This window comes from Condylura cristata, unplaced genomic scaffold (genome assembly GCF_000260355.1).
Source record: "Condylura cristata isolate star-nosed mole 26May11 unplaced genomic scaffold, ConCri1.0 scaffold00011, whole genome shotgun sequence".
NCBI classification, from domain to species: Eukaryota; Metazoa; Chordata; class Mammalia; order Eulipotyphla; family Talpidae; genus Condylura; species Condylura cristata.
Window position 1 is genome coordinate 20527193 of NW_004567112.1, and position 20803 is coordinate 20547995.

General features: G+C 56.3%; 1 protein-coding gene across 1 annotated transcript in view; it reads left to right on the forward strand.

The window, feature by feature from the left end:
* Positions 1-20803, forward strand: part of SLIT1 (slit homolog 1 (Drosophila)) — a 140249-nt gene that overhangs the window by 86507 nt on the left and 32939 nt on the right. The window contains exons 5-13 of the mRNA XM_004680582.2: positions 12272-12343; positions 13282-13353; positions 13804-13875; positions 14279-14442; positions 15036-15183; positions 15611-15682; positions 16157-16228; positions 18097-18168; positions 18730-18873. Coding sequence (XP_004680639.1) covers positions 12272-12343; positions 13282-13353; positions 13804-13875; positions 14279-14442; positions 15036-15183; positions 15611-15682; positions 16157-16228; positions 18097-18168; positions 18730-18873 — 888 coding nt within the window. The remainder of the gene's footprint in view (positions 1-12271; positions 12344-13281; positions 13354-13803; positions 13876-14278; positions 14443-15035; positions 15184-15610; positions 15683-16156; positions 16229-18096; positions 18169-18729; positions 18874-20803) is intronic.

A 20803-nucleotide genomic window follows, 5' to 3' on the forward strand; every position in this document is an offset into this window, starting at 1 on the left:
GAACTCATGCGGAAGTGGCTTTAGCTTCTCAGTGCAGTGCTTTAACCTGCTGAGCCAACAGGGAGGGCCGAGGGGGCCTATTTCTAACCAAGCTGTCATAGACCTCCTCCGAAGCGTAGTTTTTGACCTTGTGAGTAGCGAAAATAATCATCAAGCATTTATTGAATCCCCTCTCTTTGCTAAGCACGCCAGCCCACCTCTTCCTAGGCAGTCAAAACACTGGCCTTTGCCTCAAAGACATGTATAATTTGACCAAGGAGCTAAACACTACTTGATTTCATAGATACTCAATTGATCAAAATTCTGGTGAGGTCTAAAAAGAAAAAAATTGTGGGTTCAGTTATGAAAGGAGTAAAAAAAAAACATATCATGTTTTTAAAGACCCAGCAGCACTTTAACTGGGTCTGTATCTCATTTATTGAAACAGCACCTGCTGCTGAATGGACAGCAAAAGAAGAGCAATAGCAATGGCCCTGCTTGTTTGGCCCTGGACTATCAACCCATTTCTCTAATCCTCGTGGCACCTCTGAGACCATGACTCTGGTTTCCACATCTGCAGATGTGGAAAGTGAGGCCCAGAGGGAGCCCGACATCTGATAGGATTCCTTTTCAGTCTGGTGAATGCCCTCTGAGGGCGACAGCTGCATGGGGGGGTGAGGTTGCAGGCAGGGAGCCTCACCCCCCAGCCTGATAATCCCTGAGGGGCCTGTTTAAACACCCCTGGACAATACTGCTTGTCCACGGGGTTGCCCAGATGTTGCAAGAACTGCACGGTGCGTAGGCTCTGCAACCCACTTGTGGGGACCCTGGCTCTGGTATGGGTGGGGTGAGGCAGACAGAGGAGTGTCCAGCAGGGCACTGATGGAGCCTGCCTCTACATATCGGCAAGTATACTCTTTCCTCCTGGAGATTCAGGAATCGGGCCAACCAGATGCCAAGACGAAAGTCCTGAGTCTGAATACCAGTCTCTGATGTCCACACCGATGGCCAGAGCACACTACCCTTGGCCTTTTCTCTCCCAGGAGCTGGCCACTGCTACCATGTCAGGAGACCTGGGTGTCCTCCCTGGCTAGGTTTTAAGGCATTAGTCTTCTTTCCACATCTAAATGAAGACCCGGGAGGAGTCTCACCGGTCACTGGTTCTGCTGGCAGCTCCTGGGCAGAAGCCTCAGCGGGTGCCAGAGACTGCGAGGAGCCAGTGACTGACCATTTTGAACGCTCCCTCCTAGTTGCCCCCAGCAGGACCCTATTCCCAGGGATGTCTCCTCTCTGTACTTGGGATTGAAGCCAAACTTGCTTCTCTGTCTTTCAAATCTGAAGGACTGACTGTTTCTGAGATGTAGGACTGACCATTTTCTGTTGGTGTGAGAGGACAAGCAGAAGTCCCTGGACAGCACTCAGTCCTGCCTGGCAGGGCTGGTGTCTCTCTCGCCACAGCATGACGGCACAAGGAGCTCATGCGAACAAGCCTCATGGCGTGTTTGGTGAGACTATGTCTAAAATTTATTACACAGTACCTAAGTTCTAAAATAGAAGGTCCTTGGTGCAATTTCACCTTTTCTTGATAACTCAGTGTCAACATTATGAATACTTATTATCATGCACTGTTCATGTTTTCACCTCCTCCCTCTAAGTTCATCTGTCAGATGTCAGTGCTGACATGTGTATTCTTCTAGAAGCTGCCTTATGTACCTGCCCATCACTTTGATGATTCTAATGTTCTGAGCCAATGTAGCATAGTGGGTTAACTTGTGGGTTCTTCAGTCAGACAGCTTGGGAAAATGTGTCTCAGTTACATTACCTGCAAGTTAAGTATGTTTTAAAATTTGACTTTATTTTTAAGAGCAATTTTAGCATCATGGCAAAATTGAAGAGAAAGCACAGACAGTTGTTACAGTACATATATACCCAAACTCTCTCTGTAAACTTTCGTAGCAGGGTATTTATCTCAGAAGATTGTTTTAATGATGAAATGAGATAATGTACATAAAACATGTAAAAAACCTAGTACAGTGCCAGACACTTCATATGTAAATTCTTGTTATCATCATCACAATTAATAATAATGATATGTTATTTAAAAAAAAAAAGCCAGTGATCATTAAAGTCCTAAGGGTTAAAGTGGGAGGATCTGGGGGGAAGTGGCATTTGAGGCATGGGCTGGCAATGTCTCAGCACCTCTGTGTCCCTGTGTCTGTGTTCAGGCAATGGGGGACATGTGACTTCTGGAAAAGCAGAGTGGGGTCAAGCTCCACCCATCTAGAATAATTTAGCAATAATGATGTGAGCTCTGCTCAGCATAGTCCTCTCCTAAGGGTCCAAAGTGGTTCCTTGAGGTTCATGATCGTTATCTTCTCACCCACTGTGTGTATATTATCAAACTGAGTCCCTGTGGGGCTGGAAAAAAATTGAATATACAGGGTCTGATGTCTGAACCAGATGGGTAAGGTTGACTGGGCCTGGGATCCAAGATGGGCCTTGAACCCTGACCAGAGGAAGAGCTGCCGAGAAGGTTCAGGACCACGGACAGCTCCCCGAGGGTCCTCTGGTACTCAACAGCCCGCCACATCACTCTGCCAACTAGACACCTTCCTTGCCCCCATCATACAGCAGGGTTCTGTTGTTCTGCCTGTCTGGGGGGTAGTTAGGAGGTCCTGTGCCTTTTGGACATCCCGGTGCCTGTATGTCAGGATCCAAGGGGCGGTAGATGTGCTGGGGAGGCTGACCTCTTGCCAGTCCACTCCCTCAAGCTCCCTTGTTCTTCTGAACCAGATGGATAAGGTTGACTGGCTCTAGGATCTAAGATGGGCCTTGAACCCTCCTCAGGCCAAGTCCCAGGCAGGTCTGGGACTGCTCTGCAGGCGATATGGACATGGTCTTTGGTAAAAGAAGTGGGTCCTGTATTCTTCTTGGTGGCAGGGGAAGAGAGGGCTGGGAATGGCCCCAGGGACTCAGGGATATTGCATTGAGCTCCTTACTGCCTTCAATCAGGCATCTGTTCTGGCACTAACTGTTCTGCAAGGTCCCCCGCTTTCTCCTTGGGGAAGCTCAGACTGACAACATGGTTACTTGCTCAGAGTGTTGCCTCCTTCCCACTGCCCCTCCCAGAACAGAATGGACTCGACTTGTCCAGCCCTGTGGCTGCTATTCTTGGTTCTCGCTTCCAGTCCATGACATTCCCAAGTCCTTCAGGGAGAACCCTAGAATATTCCCCTGGGTCAAGATGAACTTAACTAGAGAAAACAGTTTGCATGGAACACAGCCAGCATGCTGTGCAGAGCCTGCATCCTCAAAAAAATCCTAAACTCCACCCTGGCTGCAGCCAGCCCAGCAGAGAGCAGGGCGCTAAGCGGTGTGTGCTCTCCTGAGCTCTGGCACCAGGCTGTGAGCCTGGACCCGGAGCGTGTAAGTAATTGCGCCATGAAACACATCACAGTGTCGGAAGCCGGCCAATTTACCAAATGTCATTTTGCTAAAAGCCAATTTGCCAAAAGCCAATCCACTGAATGGCCAATTTGTCAAATGACCGATTCATCACATTGACTTACTCCCTTTAACTATTTGGTGTGAGTTGACTGATTTTGCGTTTTGTCTTTATTATGGCATTTTAAGGGCTGTTCCAGTTGTCACTGCCCCCGCTCTGGTGTTTGAATTATGATGGACCCACCCATGTGTTCTCATAGGGCAGCCCAGTGCCCTCACGGGCCGCTGGGAAGACAAGTGGACAAGCACCCAACTGAAAAAACTTTTTAAAGGAAACAGAGACACTTAACAACTTGGTGGTGGGACTTGATCTTTGGAGGAATGACCCATCTTGGCTTGGCTTCTGACCGGAGGGGGGTGACCTAGTGTCCTTGGGCCCGCCTTGAGGGTGCTGGTGTCTTGCTTTCCCCTCCTTTTGCCCCCTCTTGGTGGGGACGGGCAGGAGGCCTCCCTGATTGGCTTTGGAGCCAGAGAGGCTTTAGAGCCAGAGAGGCCAAGCCCGTTTTCACCTCTAGATCTGTAAGTCCTATAACACACCAGTTCTCCCTCAACTGGGGGAACCAAGGGTAAAGTGTGCTGATATCTCCTTTGACGTTTGCACCCATTTCTGCTTTTATTTGTCTCTTTGTGTGTTTCCTGTTATCTTACTGCATTAGTTCTTTCCACTAAACCTTGGCTCTTTCTCCTGCTGCGTGCTCACCCCTGGCCCCACCATCGTGATCTGGGTGGGGAATCTCACAAGGCCACCTAAGTACACCAGGGGAGATTCTTGTCTCTCTCTTTGCATCCCTGCTTGAAGCCCAGCAGAACACTGGGGTTTCCTCGGGGCTTGTTGCACAGTGGTTGAGTAGAGTGGAAGGCCCTGACCTTGTACGAGTTCAGAGGGGCTGCACCCCCTGCCTTCTTCATCCACCCCATCACCATGTCTCCACTGTGGCTTTAGGGATATGTGGCAGCTGGTTCTGTTTGCTGTGTCTCCAGCTACTTGCTCCTGATGGGACTCTAGTCTCTGAGTAGCTTTTCCTTGGCCGAGCTCTGTGACTGCTGCGTGGGGTGTGTGCATCCCATCTGATATCTCCATTGTGGGAATTGATTGTGGGGCTGCTCGGTAGCGGCAAAATAAACAGCTTGGTTCAAGGAAATGTTACCCAGGGTGGGTTTATGGTGCAGTCATCCAGTGCTGCTCAATGCCTCTTCCTAATGCAGTTTCTGCAACATTAACTCTGGGGGCTGTGGGGGGTTGGCCACGCAATGGCTTCAGCAGTGTGGTGGGGAGGGCAGGGGGCATCTCTCCAGCCCACAGCACCCCACATGCGCTGAGTGCTAGAACCAGCCCTTTTCCTTTGAGCTTCTCCTGTAAAACTCAAACCCCACGATCCTGGCGTCAGTCTCCAAAACCTTACAGGAGCCTGGGCCTTAGGAGGTTCCCTGGGCAAAGGTAGGGTATTCAACATTTATTAAAATCTCAGGGCCTCACAGAGCACATGGGAGCTCTGTGACTCTTATAAGCAGCTTGGGGACGGGGCAGAGGTGGAGAAGGAGAGGACCACTCTTCAATTAGTGGGTGGCGTTTTGAAGCCTTTCCAGCAGTAACCCTGACAATCCTCCTACTGCCGTCCCTGGACATCCTCACATACTGTCCTTCAGTTAATCTTTATAGGTTTATGTAACCCAGGAGGAAACAGGCGCAGCCGCCTCTCAAGAATCCACCACGAGGGTCACCTGGAGACAGTCCCCCCACAGGGTCAATCCTCACATCTGCTGTTGTTGCCCCGGGGTTGGGGGTCCGGGAGGGAGAGGGGTTGCAGAATGAGTTTCCCTTTTGGGTAGCAGGGGTAGGATTTGAAGGGAGGCTTGAGATAAGGCAGAGACAGGGAGGGGCGGTCCCCCCAGTGCCGAGGGGTGTGTAAGGGAAGGTGTGCCCAGCCTCTGAGAGCATGTCCTGCAGTGGGGACCTGGGGTACAGCCAGCTGTGGGGGCTGACTCCTGGCCACTGCCCCGGGGACTCCCAAACTCCTCCTAGAGAAGCTGATTACCGCGGGCTGATTCTCCCCGCAGTCATCTCAGGCAGTCTTGGGGACAGTGTCTCTTCTGCATTCAACCCAACAGGGTGCTGGGGGGTCCAGTAGTGGCCTCGGCTACGCCTGTCCTGTGAGAGCTCCTCTGTCCTCCACTGGGCAGCGGATGCCCAGAGAGCGGGAGAGCTGCCCTTCCTGCTCTCCGCCCATAGGTGCCCGGTCCAAGTATCCCTACCTAACCCCCGGCCTCCACCTAGAAATAAATTTACACCTCTGCCCTTTGCTTTGGATGCTGGTGGTGCAGGGGTCTAGCCCTGCCTGCTGGGGCCAGGTGTGGGCACAAATAATTTTCATACTTCCCGTTCTTAAATCATACAGGTCGTGGTGGTGGGGTGGTGGGTGCTCACTCAGCACAAACTCTGTGACCAGCTTCCCTTGAGGGCCAGGCCCAGAGGTGTGGTGCTGAGTCGCGCTGTGGGGTACTGGCAGCACCCCAGAAGCAGCGGTGTCCTCCTGACCTTGCTGGGAGGTCAGTGAGGTTGGAGTGGGGGGTCCAGGCACAGGGAAATAACTGGGTCTTACTAGGGTTCCCCAGGGAGCTGGGGGCAGAATCAGTGTCCAGCTTCTGCCCCCTGATTCCCAGCCCCAGATTTTTCAGCCCTGACTCCCTGACCCCCCTACCGGGCCCATCAAGACCGTTACAAAGCACAACCATGTGGTTGACCCTGCCAGCCCTGGCTGAGGGTGCCCCACACCCCCGTTAAGCCCCACAACCACACACTCCTTCCCACTCTACAGGGGAGCAGACTGAGGCTCCAGGAATTAAGAACCTCATGTGGTACCCTTACCGGGTCTCTGGACAAATGACTGGCTGGAATCTGAGGCTCTTGAGGTGGCGGGGGCGCTGTCAGGCTCCCTCCTGGCAGGGCCCCACTTGGGCGGGCTCCGGGGAACCGGTCAGTCTCAGAACCTGCTGAGACTGGCTGTGCTGCCTCAGAACCACGAGGTGTCCTGTTACTCAGGGGACTAGACAGGCTGCCAGAGCCTCCACGTGGCTCGAGAACCAGACAGAGCAGGCCCGGAGCTCTGTGGTGGGGTGACGGAGCAGACGGCAGGAGCCCAGGCCTGGGTCTGGCTGTGGCTGGTGCTCAGCGCTCAGGCTAGGCCCTGATCCTCTTAGAGGCTGAGCTGCCAACACGGCCGAATCTGGTTAGAGCGTGAAGGGGGATTAGCAGTGAGAACATGGGGTCCTGACCTCGGCTTCCAGCCCCTGCTTCCTTCAGCCCTGGCAGAGGCTGGAAGATTGGCAGTGTGTGGGAGGCGGAGCAGTAGGAACTTGGGGTGGTGCCCCGGGCAGGGTGTGCGCCTGGCTGCCTCTTTTCTTCAGGGCCAAGGACCCAGCTGGGGTCACCCAGACACTCCCACAGCCAGTGGGGGGCATCCCCCTCAAGGTCCTTGATCTTCGATGGTAGGCTGAGGGAGCTGCATCTGCAGCGCCCCAACCTCTCACTCCCCAGCGTGGGTCCTCAGGGGCTCCAGCTCCCTCTCTTCCTGCGTGGCCCCAGGAGAGTCATCTGTCTTTCTCTGAGCTGCCCACAGCTCCCTGCTGAGACTGCCTGTGCTGCCTCAGAAGCACGAGGGTGTCCTGTTACTCATGTCCCGTCAGGACGTGTGAGGGCAGGGCAGGGCTGATGCAAGAACATCTGCAGGTGCTTCTCGGAGCTCCTGGGGTCTGCACTGGTCAGGCAGAGCAGGCACACCTGTACCCGGGCCCAGGCGAGGAGGCCTCGCCTTGCATGGCCACGATGCTCAGTGCCAGCCTGTCTGCTCCAAGCCTGCCTTCCCCTCTGGGCTACACAGCCTGTCCAGACTCTGTATTCTGGTCAGGAAAATGCAGAGGGGATAGAACAAGAGAATCATGTGAGGACCCACTTTAAATCAGCTAAAGATGACTGAGCCCCAGCAATATATTAAGCCTGGGGGTTCAACGGGGAATACAAGAAAATGTCTGACCTTTGGAGTTATGGTCTGTGAGGGAAGATGGATGTTAACCGTAAAAGCAATATTTCATTACATTTAATAGAGTATTTCATCACATAGGATTTCTGCTAAGGAGAAGCCTGGTGTCCTGGGAGTCTGTGGGAGGTGTTTGTAGACTGGGATATGAAGGATGGGGTAAGAGATTCCTGGGTGAAGAGTGGAAGAAGAATATTCTCATGGGGGAACAGCAAATGCAAAGGCCCTGTGGCAGGAGAGATTTGGGGAACTGAGGAATGTCAGCAAGGGAATGTCTCCAGGGGCAAGAACACACAGTAACTATCACATCAGCTTCTACAAGTGCTGCTTCTCACTCTGTGCAGATGAGTAAACTGAGGCCAGAGAGGTTAAGTGACTTGCCAAGACCCCATGGTCAAAGTGGCTGAGTCAGGACTTGTCGAACCCAGTTTCTGTTGTGACACTAAACCGCAGCCTTGGACTCCGTCCCAGGCATGTGTGTGACTGCAGTCCTGCCCCTCATCTGGCTGCGGTGTCCTTGCCCTGGACACCCTTCAGGCCCCTGGCAGCTCTGTGGCCATGTGTGTGCCCTGGTTTCCTGCCAGGAGGGGACCAGCCGCTGCTCCCTGTGTGGGTTTGTCCTTCCAGCTCCAGATACGCGCACCCCTGCACCCCACCCCTCGTGCCCGCCCAGTGTGTCTCTTTGTGTCCTGGACACACCCCAGGGCACCCCCTGCACACTGGGGCCTATTCCAGCGTCACTTTGGGAGAAGGATGGGAAATTATAACCAAGTTTGAAGGAGATGAAGGAGCCTGGAGCCTAGGAAAGTGTAATGAGGAAAAATGTCTTCTGGTTTCCATGCAAACCCCGGTGAAACTGGAGATGAGAAACATTATTGCAAGGAGGTTTGAGAAAGATAAGATAGTTGCTGATAAGACTGGAAGTCAACTGGGGCTAAAAAAAATTATGAACCCCGCTCCTACCGGCCCCACGGGGTCCCCAATAACTTCGATTTTGCCATGAGATTGAGAAGGCAGCGAAGTTCAGGCATCTGGCTCCCTCTAGTGGTAAAACTGTAAACAACAGCCAGAACCATGGCTAGGGACAAAAACTGGCATTTCTTACATGTTGTTAGGAAAATATTGGTGAGGAAAATGCAGAGGGATTAGAGGAAGAGAATCATGTAAGGATTCACTTTAGTTCAATTCTAAAAATTAATTGGGACTAGAACAAAAGCTTAGATACATGGTTCACTTAGTCTTCTCTAAACTGCCATACCGTTAAGTATTTTTGTCACCATTTTACATATAAGGAAACTGAAGTTCTCAGCTGAGGAATTTCCCATGTCTTTGGTTGGTAAATGGTAGAGGCAGGGACTGAACCTCGATTCTCCTCATTGTAGGTCCGTCTCTTTCCACCAGCCTCTGCTGCCAGCACCTGCCTTCCTCTCAGGATTCTGAACCTGGCCCTTTCCCTGAGGCTAGCAGGTAGCCTCTTCAGGCTCACCTCCATTTCCTTTACTCATGTGAGCACATGAGTTGCTGAGGGCTGGCCCTGGATGGATCTACACCTCACCTCACCTCACCTCACCTCACCTCACCTCACCTCACCTCACCTCACCTCACCTCACCTCACCTCACCTCACCCTACCTCACCTCACCCTACCTCACCTCAGGGATTGGCTCTTGGTGTTGTGCTGCCTACCTGCCCTCCTGGGGGTCAGTGTCTTTTTCTTCTGTAAGGTTGTGTGCCAGAACCATGTCTGAGCGGCCATCAGATCACCCCCTTCCCTGTCTAACCTGTCACCTGCTCGACCTGCGAGGCTTTCCCTGGAAACTCCTTCCCCCCCCCGGCCCCCCGGCCAGCGCCTTCTGTTCCAGGCGAGCAGGGCTGCGTGGGGCCTCCGCGTGCTCCTGCCTGCACACACGGTCTCTGCCCCCGCTGCACGGGGGTGTGATGGTGTGAGTTCTTAGAATTTTCTATACAATTGCTTTTCCTAAGTCCTACTTTGATGTGAAGCTATTATAAGGAGCAGGTGCTCAAAACCCATCTATTATAAGGACCAGGGTTATTGATCAGGCCACACTGTCATTGCTTATAACCCTCCCCCAAGGGAAATTCCTGTCTCGTCTTTTGCCCCAAACAGCTACCCTCCAGAGAGGGTGTTCCCTTTCAACGTCTACATATATTGGGGTCACTGTTCCCAAAGCAGCCACCCCTTTTCACACTGACACCCTGAAAGCCGGGAGCCACAGTCTCCCCTGACCAGCAGGGGTGGGGGGCGCATGGTGCTGTGCTCTTGGTCCCTGCCATTGATTTCTCTTCCTCTTCCCCACTTTTCACTCCTGCCCTCACGCTGCTTTGCAAATCCCTATAAGCTCCCTCAAAGCCTTTCTGGAACAAGGTTGACTTAAATCGATAAAGTAATCAATACAAATAAAAAACCTCCCTTGCAGAGTTGTGGTGAGGATTAAAAGGAATAATGGATGTGAGCTGCTGACGATCCCCTCCCGGGCGTGGCTGGGCTGAGATGAGGCCCCAGCGGAGGCCCCTGCCCCGTGGGCCTGGGTCTCCGGGCTCTGCCTCCCTGCCCTCCGCCCCTCCCTGTCCTTTCAGGCTTTTGCCACATCCCGTCCCGGCTCCCTGTGGATGGGAGAAGGCCGGTGTCTGTGTCTTCCGCCCTCCATCAACTCCCTCACCCTCACCTCCTCCCTGGACTCTGGCTGGGCACCAAGGGTCTCCCTTGCTGCCCAGAGACTGGTGCTATCCCCTGTTGGGGGGAGCTGAGAGGCTCAGAGATCATCTGGCCCAGCCCGCATGTCGGACAAAGGGAGAAACTGAGGCCCAACTGGAGAACCTGGGGCCGGACATGGAGCCCGAGCAGGCCCTGCCTGCCTCACAGTCACTCGGGGGGCCTCGCTGCCCGGTCAGGACTGCTCTGCTCTAGGACCGCTGCCCCCCGAGAACCCCGGTGTTAGTCCCCAGCGATTCTGTGGGCGTTTGCCTCAAAATACCGTGGCCTAGGAGGACAGCTCCTGTAGGTGGCTGGGAGCTGCTGGCCTGCGGTCTTCCGTGAGGTGCGGCCCAGCTGTGGGCAGGCGCTTGCTCAGAGCGGACGGGCGGGGAGGGACAGCAGGGTTGGGCCGTAATTAAGACCGAAGTACTCGCTCTTCTTCTCAGGACACTTCTCAGGAGGCAGGCGGGCCGGGCAGGGAGGAGTGGGGTCGGGCCACGGGGTTTCCTGAGCTGGCGCAGCCTGGAAAGGGCTCCAGGAGCGTGCACAGACCGAGCAGGGCTGAAGGCGGCCGCCGGCGACGAAGTCCAGAACCAAAGAGAAGGGGGTCAGATACGGTCTTGGGAGGAGGGGACACTGGCCACAGGCTCCACCAGCAGCCACTGCTGCCTCCTGGGAGGCCGGGGGGACCCTGCAGTGGCGTGAGGGGTGGCGGCAGGTGAGGCCCAGCTGGAGTGGACGACTGTAGTCTTGGGGGAGAGAGACCAGGGAAGGGGTGCTGATGGTGATGGAGCCCCTTCAGCCCGCGGGTGCCGTGGTCAGGGGCTGAGGGCAGGTGGGGCTGGGCTTGTGAGCCCACAGGTGTCGACGTCCACTGTGCAGGCCAGGACCCCCACTACTGTGCCCCTGAGTGGCACATGAGGGAACTGGGGCCCGGGTGGGGAGAGGGCTGACTAGAGAAGCCCAGCCGGGAGGTGGGGCCGGGCTTCAGACCGGCCTTTGAGCTCGGGGCAGCAGTGCTGAGGGTGGGGGGGCTTTGGGTCCCAGGTTCAGGATCTGGAGCCGCACCTCCCGCTGTGTTCCCTTCCTGAGGTAGCTTCTCCGAGGCCCCCTCTCCTCCCTGTGTCGTGGACACTGCTGCAGTGTTTGCCACGGTTGGCATGAGGGTCAGCGCTGGGCAGGGCCTGCCTGGGTTTGGGCTCTGAACATGGCAATGGTTTGTACCACGGTTGTGGGAAAGGAGTGCCAACCCGGAAGGTGGCATTTGTGGTCTGTTGTGACGCTGTTGCAAGAGGGCGGAAGAAGCAGCTGGCTAGGTGCTAGGGGCCCGGGGCTGCCGGGGGTGGGGGCAGCTAGAAGAAGCAGCCGGCAGCTGGCCTGGGGGCCGAGGAGGAGGTCAGAGGTTAGCAGGGTCCCTGCCATGCCGGGCAAGGCACTGGTTGCTGGGGTGATGACGAAGTCCTTGGTGAACTCCGCTTCCGAGCTGCAGCACGGCGGAGCAGGGACACAGCTTTGCAGCCCCTGGCCAGGAGCTTGGTGCCCCAGCTGGGGTGACTCTGGGCCTGCGGGCCTGGGAACACAGCATCAGAAGTGGGGCCCAGCCTAGGAGTTCCCCACCTTCTTTCTGAGCCCCCGCACCTTATTTGCAAAACCCAGCAGGCCCTGTGGCCGTGCGGTCACGGAGCTGCCCCTTGGCTCACGCCTTTGCAGCCCTGGACACTGCCGGCTGGAGTTGACCTCTCTGGGCCTGGTGGGCAGGGTGGGCCGTGGCTTCCCCTGTCCCTTCAGCTGCTGCCCTGCGGCCCAGAGAAGAGGAAGGGCTGAGTGTGGCGGTCCCTCCAGGGCAGGTGCCTCTCTCCAGCTCCCTCGGCCAGTCACTCAGCAACTGTTCACTGAGCAGCATTGTGCGCCAGGCACCGTCCCAGTCCCGGGACCTAATGCAGCAGTTGTGTCCAGCTGCCGGGCCCCTCTGAGCCCCAGACACTCTGGACAACTGTTTTCTGACCAGGATTTTTTCTCTCTCTGGCTCTATCCTTGCAGGGACTTGAGTGAGAACATCATCCAGGCCATCCCCAGAAAAGCTTTTCGTGGAGCTACAGACCTCAAAAATTTGTGAGTACAGGCCTGGGAGGGAGAGGGACTTGGGGCATCCTCATGGGTCTCCCTGAGGCCCAATGTCCAGGCAGCCCAGGAGCTGGTCAAGGCTGAGACGCAGGTGCCAGCGTGGTCTTCTGGAACATTCCAGAGTTGGAGGAAGCAGGCTGCTCTTCTGCTGTCATTTTGTGTGAGCCAAGCAAGGGCGCGGAGGCGTCTCTGGCCAGGGCTGCAGGGAGCGGCGTGGTCCCTGAGCTGGGGGGCTCAGGTCTGTCTCAGCGGCGTGGCCTCCGTGCCCTGTGGACCTGGGGAGATGGCTCTGCATGGCCTCTTCCAGGTACTGCTGCGAGGCAGTTAGCTTCCCGCATCTTGACCTGGCAGAGGCACAGGGCTCTGCTCCTCTGTGATCGTGGGGATCAGCGCAGGCGCTCGGGGCTCAGGCTCACTCCCCGCAGGGCTGGCAGCCTCTCTCTGGCTCCCGCTACCTCCTCCCCTGCCTGTGTGCGATGAAGTGCACCCGGCACCTGGACCCTGCCTGTGTAGACGCTGGCCACGCAGTGCACACACTGGAGACCCTGCGTGGACGTCTGCGAGCCGCGCTCCAGGCAGCTGGTCGCCTGCAGCTGCCAAGTCTGGGGGATCTGTTCTCATTTTTCAGCTGCCAGAGGCCCCTAGGTGGTCTCCAAATAACAGTTGGGGGTGGGGGTTGGGGGTAGTATCTGCTCCCCAGGCCATTTGCAAGTTTGAGTAGGCAAGATGATCTTTTATTTGTGTTTCTTCTTTTAACTAAAAATATGGAAGAATTTAAACTTTCCATATGTATTATTTGCCTGACACTGAACGAAAGGGTCGCACACCTCTTTTCTTTTTTTAAAGTGAGGGGCGTGTTTTAAAATATTTGGACCCCCGCTCTGGGCCACGTGCCCTCCTCTCTACAGCCCTCCTTTGCTTCACAGACAGTTGGACAAAAACCAGATCAGCTGCATCGAGGAAGGGGCCTTCCGGGCTCTGCGGGGGCTGGAGGTGCTGTAAGTAAAGAGGGGCCCCGGCGGGGTGGAGAGGGGGTACTGCAGGTGCAGACGGCAGCTGGCTGGTGGGCGCAGCGCGGGAGGGAGGGGCGGCCGGCTCCAGGGCAGGGGGAGGATGCCACTCCTCTTCCTGGGCCAGAGGTCCCTGCCCACGGGTCAGCCCGCAGCAGCGGCCCGGGCTGACCTGCTCCATGGCCTCCCTGCACCCTCCGCGTCCCCAGTCTGCCCCTGCCCCTCCCCCTGGCCGGCACAGGCCCGCCGGCAGCCTCCCCTCCTGCTCCCGTCCTAGCCGCCGCCAGGGCTCCCCCTGAGGGCGGCTCTGTGGGTCCCTCTTTGGCAAGGCCTCCCCGTGCCAGGGCGGACGGTGGAACTTGGCAGAGACGCCCTGTCCCTCCTTCCCGTGGAGCTGCCCGCGGGGCTGACACCCGCTGACTCCCGTTTCCCGTGCAGGACCCTGAACAACAACAATGTCACCACCATCCCCGTGTCCAGCTTCAACCACATGCCCAAGCTGCGGACCTTGTGAGTCAGCCTGGTGCCGGGCCAGGGTGGCGCCAGGGCAGGGCAAGGAGCCGCAGTCCACGCCCGCGGCCAGCCGGGGGCGGGGCCGATTGTTGGAGGGGTGGGCAGTGATGGCAAACGGGAGGACGCCGGGTGTCATTTATACCGGATTTTTCCGGGGGGATCCACGATTTGTGGTGTGTTTGCAAGCGCGCGCGTGCGCTGGGGCCGCGGGGCTAGGCGAGCCCAGGGACATGACTGGCCCTTGGCTGGGCGCGGGCGGCCTCAGGGGTGCGCCGCATGCGGGGAGCACGTCTGCCGCAGCGGGGAAGTGAGCTGTAGGCGGCTGTGCGCAGACTGCCTGGGGCTCAGCCCGCGCGGGCGGCGTCCCGCTGGGCCCAGGTGGATGCACCTGTCCCCGCAGCCGCCTGCACTCCAACCACTTGTTCTGCGACTGCCACCTGGCCTGGCTGTCACAGTGGCTGCGGCAGCGGCCCACCATCGGGCTCTTCACCCAGTGCTCGGGGCCCGCCGGCCTGCGTGGCCTCAACGTGGCCGAGGTCCAGAAGAGCGAGTTCAGCTGCTCAGGTGGGTCCTCTGCGGTGCACCCGACGCCCCTCGCTGCTTCCGGTGCCCCCACTTCCCCCTCCCACCACCCCCTGGGGTCCAGTATTAGCGTCGGCCCACCCTGGCCTGTCGCTGCCCATCACCTCCTCTCTGTGCTCGCTCATGGCCGCCTGTCCTGACCACCCAGCTGCTCCTGTTTCCTCCCCTTTCTTGCCTGTAAAATGGCCAGAGAATATCACACTCCTCACAGAGGAGCAGGATTAAAGGGACTATGGCATCTGTGATGCCCACTCCAGCGTGTGGCACAGCGTAAGGGTGCTGCCGCCTTTGTCAGCCTCAGGTGATGGGTGAGGAGACTGGGCCTCCGGTGTGTTCCGCGCTCAGACGGGCACCCCGAGCTTCAGAACCTGGGCTCAGAGTTCCTGAAGTGTGACCCAGCCTCTCACGTTGCAGTTAGGGTCAGTGAACATCCAACAAGTACCCATCATGCCCCAGGAGCCCACAGAGTCGCGTTTTAGTCCCTGGTGACTTCTGCTCACCCTCACCCCAGAAGCGCCCTGAGCCCTGTTCCCACCATCGGTGTGTCACACGGTCACGGCCCGCTGTTCCTGCAGGCCAGGGGGAGGCAGGGCGCGTGCCCTCCTGCACCCTCTCCTCGGGCTCCTGCCCGGCCATGTGCTCCTGCAGCAATGGCATTGTGGACTGTCGTGGCAAAGGCCTCACCGCCATCCCTGCCAACCTGCCCGAGACCATGACCGAGATGTAAGTACAGGGCTGGGCAGTGCTGGGACACAGAACCCGGGGGTGGTGGGGCATCTCTGGGGGGGGGGCACAGTGAGGCCTGGAGCAGGTGCCACCGCGGAGCTCACCTGGGTCCCCTCAGTGCCAGTGGAGAAGACACGCTGTCCGGGGGACTGAGCTTTCTGCCCAGGCTGGGCAACCTGGGGGAAGCATGTCCTCTGGTCAGCCCAGCGCGGTGAGCTGGCTGAGTCGGCGTCTCAGTGTCAGTAAGGGGACTCGTCCAGCCACTTAAACCCGGGCTGATGGCTCTCGAACCACAGCCGCTCCTTTCCCCCCCCCCCCGTGCCCGCCGTGGCAGGAGGGACAGAGGGCCTGGCTTGGGGGCCAGTGCAGCAGGCGACAGCCAGGGCGGGGGTCTGGCCCTGGACTGCATGTTCTCCCTCCACAGCCGCCTGGAGCTCAATGGGATCAAGTCCATCCCCCCTGGAGCCTTCTCTCCTTACAGAAAGCTGCGCAGGATGTGAGTCCCCCCCACTGCTTCTAGGGGGTCACCTGGGGCGGGAGGAAGAACCTGGGCCAGGGACGTCCTGACTGCCTCTGCGGCCGCAAGGGTCCTGGGCAAGTCGCTGCCTGGCCTTCCTGCTGGGCTCATCTGTGACTGGCAGCGGGGTTATCCCGAGGCCTCGGTGGGGAGCTGAGCCCGAGTCTGGCACTAGAACAGAACTGTCTTCCCCCCATTTCACTCGGGCACCGGTAGGAGGCATTGAGAGAGAGCGGGGGTCGGGGGCAGTGGGGTTTGGGGAAAGCTGCCCTGCACGGGATCGACCCTCACACCACACAGGGAATCAGCGGCGGTGGGTCTGAGGGGTGGACAGGAGAACTGGCCCTCGACTTTCCAAATTTCAGAGAAACCCCTGCCCTCATGGCATCTGGGGTAAAGCAGATGGGCAGGGCGGGTGGCCTGGAGGCTAGATGCCCTCTCTCCTGTTCACAGAGACCTGAGCAACAACCAGATCGCGGAGATCGCGCCGGACGCCTTCCAGGGTCTCCGCTCCCTCAACTCACTGTGAGTAGCAGAGACAAGATTCCCTTTGGGGTCCAGGACACCCTCCGAGGGGCCCAGAAGGCTCAAGTCCTCTGGGCAGGTGCTAGAGGAGGAGGCCTCCCTCTGGCTACTGGGGACCCCCCTCCCCCGCACTGGGGGAGCTGGGAGGAGAGGAAGGAATCAAGGGTTGCAGGTATGGAAAGCCACTGCCCCTGGCCACTGTGATGCTCTCACTGCCCAAGGGGGGATTTTCTCAGCATTCTTTGCGGCAGTCATTGGCTCTCCTGGCCTCACACAGGCCCTGAGCCTTCCCAGGGTCACCACAAAAGCAGCAATCAGCAGCTCCAGCTGTGACATCTACCACACCTGCTCTTCCCCCTCCCCAGATGTGCTCTAACCCTGGCTTGTAGTGGGTGATGCGAGGGCCGGACAATGTTTTTTCCCACCTCTGTCCAGCATTTTCCTTCCTTCAAGGATTTATTGGGGTTTCTGTAAATCTACAAATGTTGTGCAGTAGCAAACTCTCATCTTAGAAATATTGCTTAGCTCTCTTTTCCCTCACTCGCCGCCCTGCCCCTCAGCAGCATGGACACATGCGTGGTGTAGGTGGGGGGGTCCTAGGTTTGGGACAGCAGAGAACCCCCTTAGAAGGCTCAGGAGGCTGCCAGCCGCTGCCTGCTGGGTAGTCTGAGGTGGTAGGTGGGACTGATTGTGAATGGACTCCTTCAGGCCGTGCAGTGTGCAGCCCACACAGCCGTCCGTGACAGCCTGGCGACAGGTCTCTCACTGGCTGAGGAGAGCAGGTCCTGGGACGTGGTCCGCCAAAACACGGAGCTCTTTCTCCGAGAAGGACTCCTTCCAAGCGAGTCCTCTTATGCATAGGTGGTCAGAGATCCCTCCCCACCGTCCTGCAACATTGGCAGGTAGATCTCACTGACAGCGTCCACCCTGGCTGGCTCTGACCTGTCCTGCTGGCTCAGCTCCTGCCCCCTCCACGCGGCTCCTCTCACAGCAGATTGAGGGACCTTTCCAAATGTGGGTCTGAGCAGATCTCAGAGGCTTCCTGGTGCTAACTGGAGGAAAGGCAAGCTTCTGTCCCTTGTGTTTCATCCACGTACACGATGCTGGTCTTTTGACCGGCACAAGGGCCACTGGGATCCCGCTCAGCACCTTTGCCCCCACCAAACCTCCTCCAGGAATCATCTGAAGCTGTGTTTGAAGACAGCACTCCATGCTTTCACTCCGAGTGGATGTTTACAGGGTCACCTGGGGGCTGAGGTGGTAGTGGGAATGGAATACCACCTCCAAATCCCCTTGATGCCTCACCATCTGCCTGAACCTGTTCCAGCCTGCCTGTCTTTTTCGTCTTTTCCCCCGATTATTCGTGGACTTCATGCTTAATGAAGAACATTTTGAAATACCCACCACCCAGCTCTCAGCACACTAACACTTTGGTCTGCGTCTTTCTGGCATTGCACCTGGGAAGACTTGCTTGATGTGCTGGACTTCATGTTGCACACGTGTCTGGCATTCGAGTGTGTTCCTGTAACTCTCTAAAAATATGTTCATTATTCCTGCTGGCGGGATTATCTCTGAACAGGATCCCCGACCAAGTTAATTTCCCTGAGGTAGCCAGGAAGAGCCCCTTTTCTGGTCTCTGCAGGATCCCAGTGTGAGGTCAGGGAGGGTGAGGTGAGGGTCTCTGCTTACCTGCAATCACACTCCCTGTTCCCTGTAACTTGGCAGCTTTGCGCAAACTAGAAATGGGGCCTTTTCTTGACACACGTTACTGCCACCTGCTGGTAACTTGCTGCAACAGCCTTCACTCGTGCAGAGCCGTGCTGCCGGCTGCATCCCTCTAACTCCGGCTTTCTGACCCTTTTCTCCAGGGTCCTCTATGGGAACAAGATCACCGACCTCCCCCGTGGGGTGTTTGGAGGCCTCTACACTCTACAACTCCTGTAAGGACCCACCCTCGTGTCTATGGGTGGGACAAGCAAGGGGCCAGTGTTCTCTGACTTTGCAGGGGGAAGCTTTGGGCAGCGCTGGGGTGTGACCCACTTGAAGTAAGGGGGGTGGCGGCCAGCAGACCTGGCAGATCTGTAAGGGCTGCTCTAGAGCTGGTTGCTGGGAAGCCCCTGAGATGCCGCCTGAAGAGCTCTGGTGGCAGGGGACAGAGCTCTCTCCTGTAGGGCACCCGGGCCCAGCTCAGCCACCTTGAACCATGTGCATCCAGGCAAAGGTCTTTCTCGAGACCCAAGAGGGCCAGGACTCAAAATGTCCTTGTCAGCTGCTCACAGGGAACCCAGCAGAACTCGGGAGGAGGAGGAGCCCAAGGTGGCCCTGACACTGTGTCCTCTGATGCCCCAGAATCCATCATCCAGAGATGGATGCCTGGGGCCCGCCCCACAGATGGACTTCTCCCTGACATAATGCCAGCTCCGTGCCTAGGGAGGTGCCAGGACATAAGAAGTCTGACCCTGCTCCCACTCCTAACCGCCTGGCCCTGGCTCTGCCCACAGGCTCCTGAATGCCAACAAGATCAATTGCATCCGGCCTGATGCCTTCCAGGACCTGCAGAACCTCTCCCTGCTCTCCCTGTATGACAACAAGATCCAGAGTCTCGCCAAGGGCACCTTTACCTCCCTGCGGGCTATCCAGACGCTGTGAGTACCTCTGGACCCTTCCCTCACGCTTTCCTCCTTCTGGATCTAACATTCCTTCTTCATTTGCTAATGCTGTCGTGGTCATGCTCTGAAAAGGAGCCTTTCTCTGTTAGCTGGAGCTACCCAGGGGAACCTCCCCTTGTCCGCTCTTTGGTTAAATTGAAATGGTCTTTTCTGTTCTTTGTCCTTTGCTGAGTCTGCAGTGAGCCTCTAGGTGCTGCCTTGGGTGGGTCCTTTGGGTGCTTAGTGGGCATCCATTATTAATGGATTGTGGGCCCATGCCTGCTGCCGTTCCTGCCACTGCTGGTTTGCCTGCTGGACAGTGCTTTTTGTCAGATTCCTTCTGTCCCATGGGCTGGGTGAAAACAGTCTCCCACTCCCTGGGGACCTTGCCCGTCAGCAAGGGATGTCAACCAGGAAGACAAACTCATTAAAGCCCATGCATGCGTCTGTAGCCCAGCTCCTGCTAATTAATTTATGTATAGCCAGAGAGAGGATGAAGGAGCACCCCTGGGAAATCCTGCCACGTATGTGAAATTAGAGGGTACAGGGGACAGAGGCAAGGTGGATAATTTTGCACAGCCATCTGAGAGACACTCACTGAGGAGACTGAAAGCCCAAGGCGCATACACCAAAGAGCCTTGGGAGTGGGGTGGTACCGAGATGCTGTCTTCCTGCAAGGCGGAAGAAGGAATGACCCCAAGGGCGTGTGCTCATGGAGTCGGGGGCGGGGCAGCCACTGCCTGTGTCCATTCACCTGGCTGGACTTCTGCCCTCTGACACCCTGAGAACTTGGCCGCTGCCACCAGGCAGTAAAAGCCAAAGCTTGAATGCTAGAACGGAAAGTCTTCCCATAGGCAGGGGCGTGACAAGTAATACGGCTAACAATGCCGGTAACAATACTGCTGAGGACTCTGCTGTTCACTGAGCATGTGGTGACCAGCAGGCCGCTGTCAGTCACGGAGTGCACGCAGTGGCCTGCGTGGGAAGGTGCCATCCTCCCAGGCTGTGCTGAGGACGGCTCACGGCTGGCCCCAGGTCCCGCACGCGGCATCTGGGGGAGCCGGGGTTGTATCAGGCCTCTTTTCACCACCACTGAGGAACTAGTCAGCGCCCATTTCAAATGTGCCTTTTCCCTGGAAGCAGATCTCATCATGAAGGCTGTAACGCACACTGAACTTTCACCAACTATTATGTATTTTAACCCCCTGAAGTACGATTCAAAGTAAGAATGAAAGAACGCAAATCAGATATTCCTCCGACGGCTTCGGAGTCGTGAGCCCGTGTTTTGTGTGCCCTGAGCATATTTCCCGTAGCTTGATTTTCTGTAGCTCCCAGGCCTCGGCTGAGCGTCTGTGTCTCAGTGTTGATTTTGCCGCGTCTCCCCTGCTCCAAGACAGGAAAGGAATCTAGCGGCTTTAATGACGTGTAACTTACACACCACAAAATTCACCTGTTTTTAGTATACAATTCAGTGATTTCTAGTAAGTTTACAGTTGCTCAGCTAACACCATAATCCAGTTTTAGGTCATTCCATCAACCTTTTACGGTCAATCCCTGTTTACTGTTCATTCCTGGGCAACTACAAACCAACTTTCTGTATCTATAGATTTTCTTAAAAATGTCCATATCCATCTATGGATATAAAGTAGACATGTCTACTTTATGCATTCCGGAGCCTGGACATTTTATCTTCCCACTCTGTGAATAACTGCTATGCATATTCACTTACAAATCTTTATGTGAACAAATATTTTTATTTCTCATGGAATTTCTGGGTTTATTTATATTTATTTTCTGGGTTTATTTGTATTTATATTCATAAATCAGTGCAATTTATGTTTAACCTTCTAATTTTTTTAAAGATTTATTTATTTAGCCATATACCAGAGACATTTTGTGGGGGTGGAGTGGGAATGGGATCAAAAAC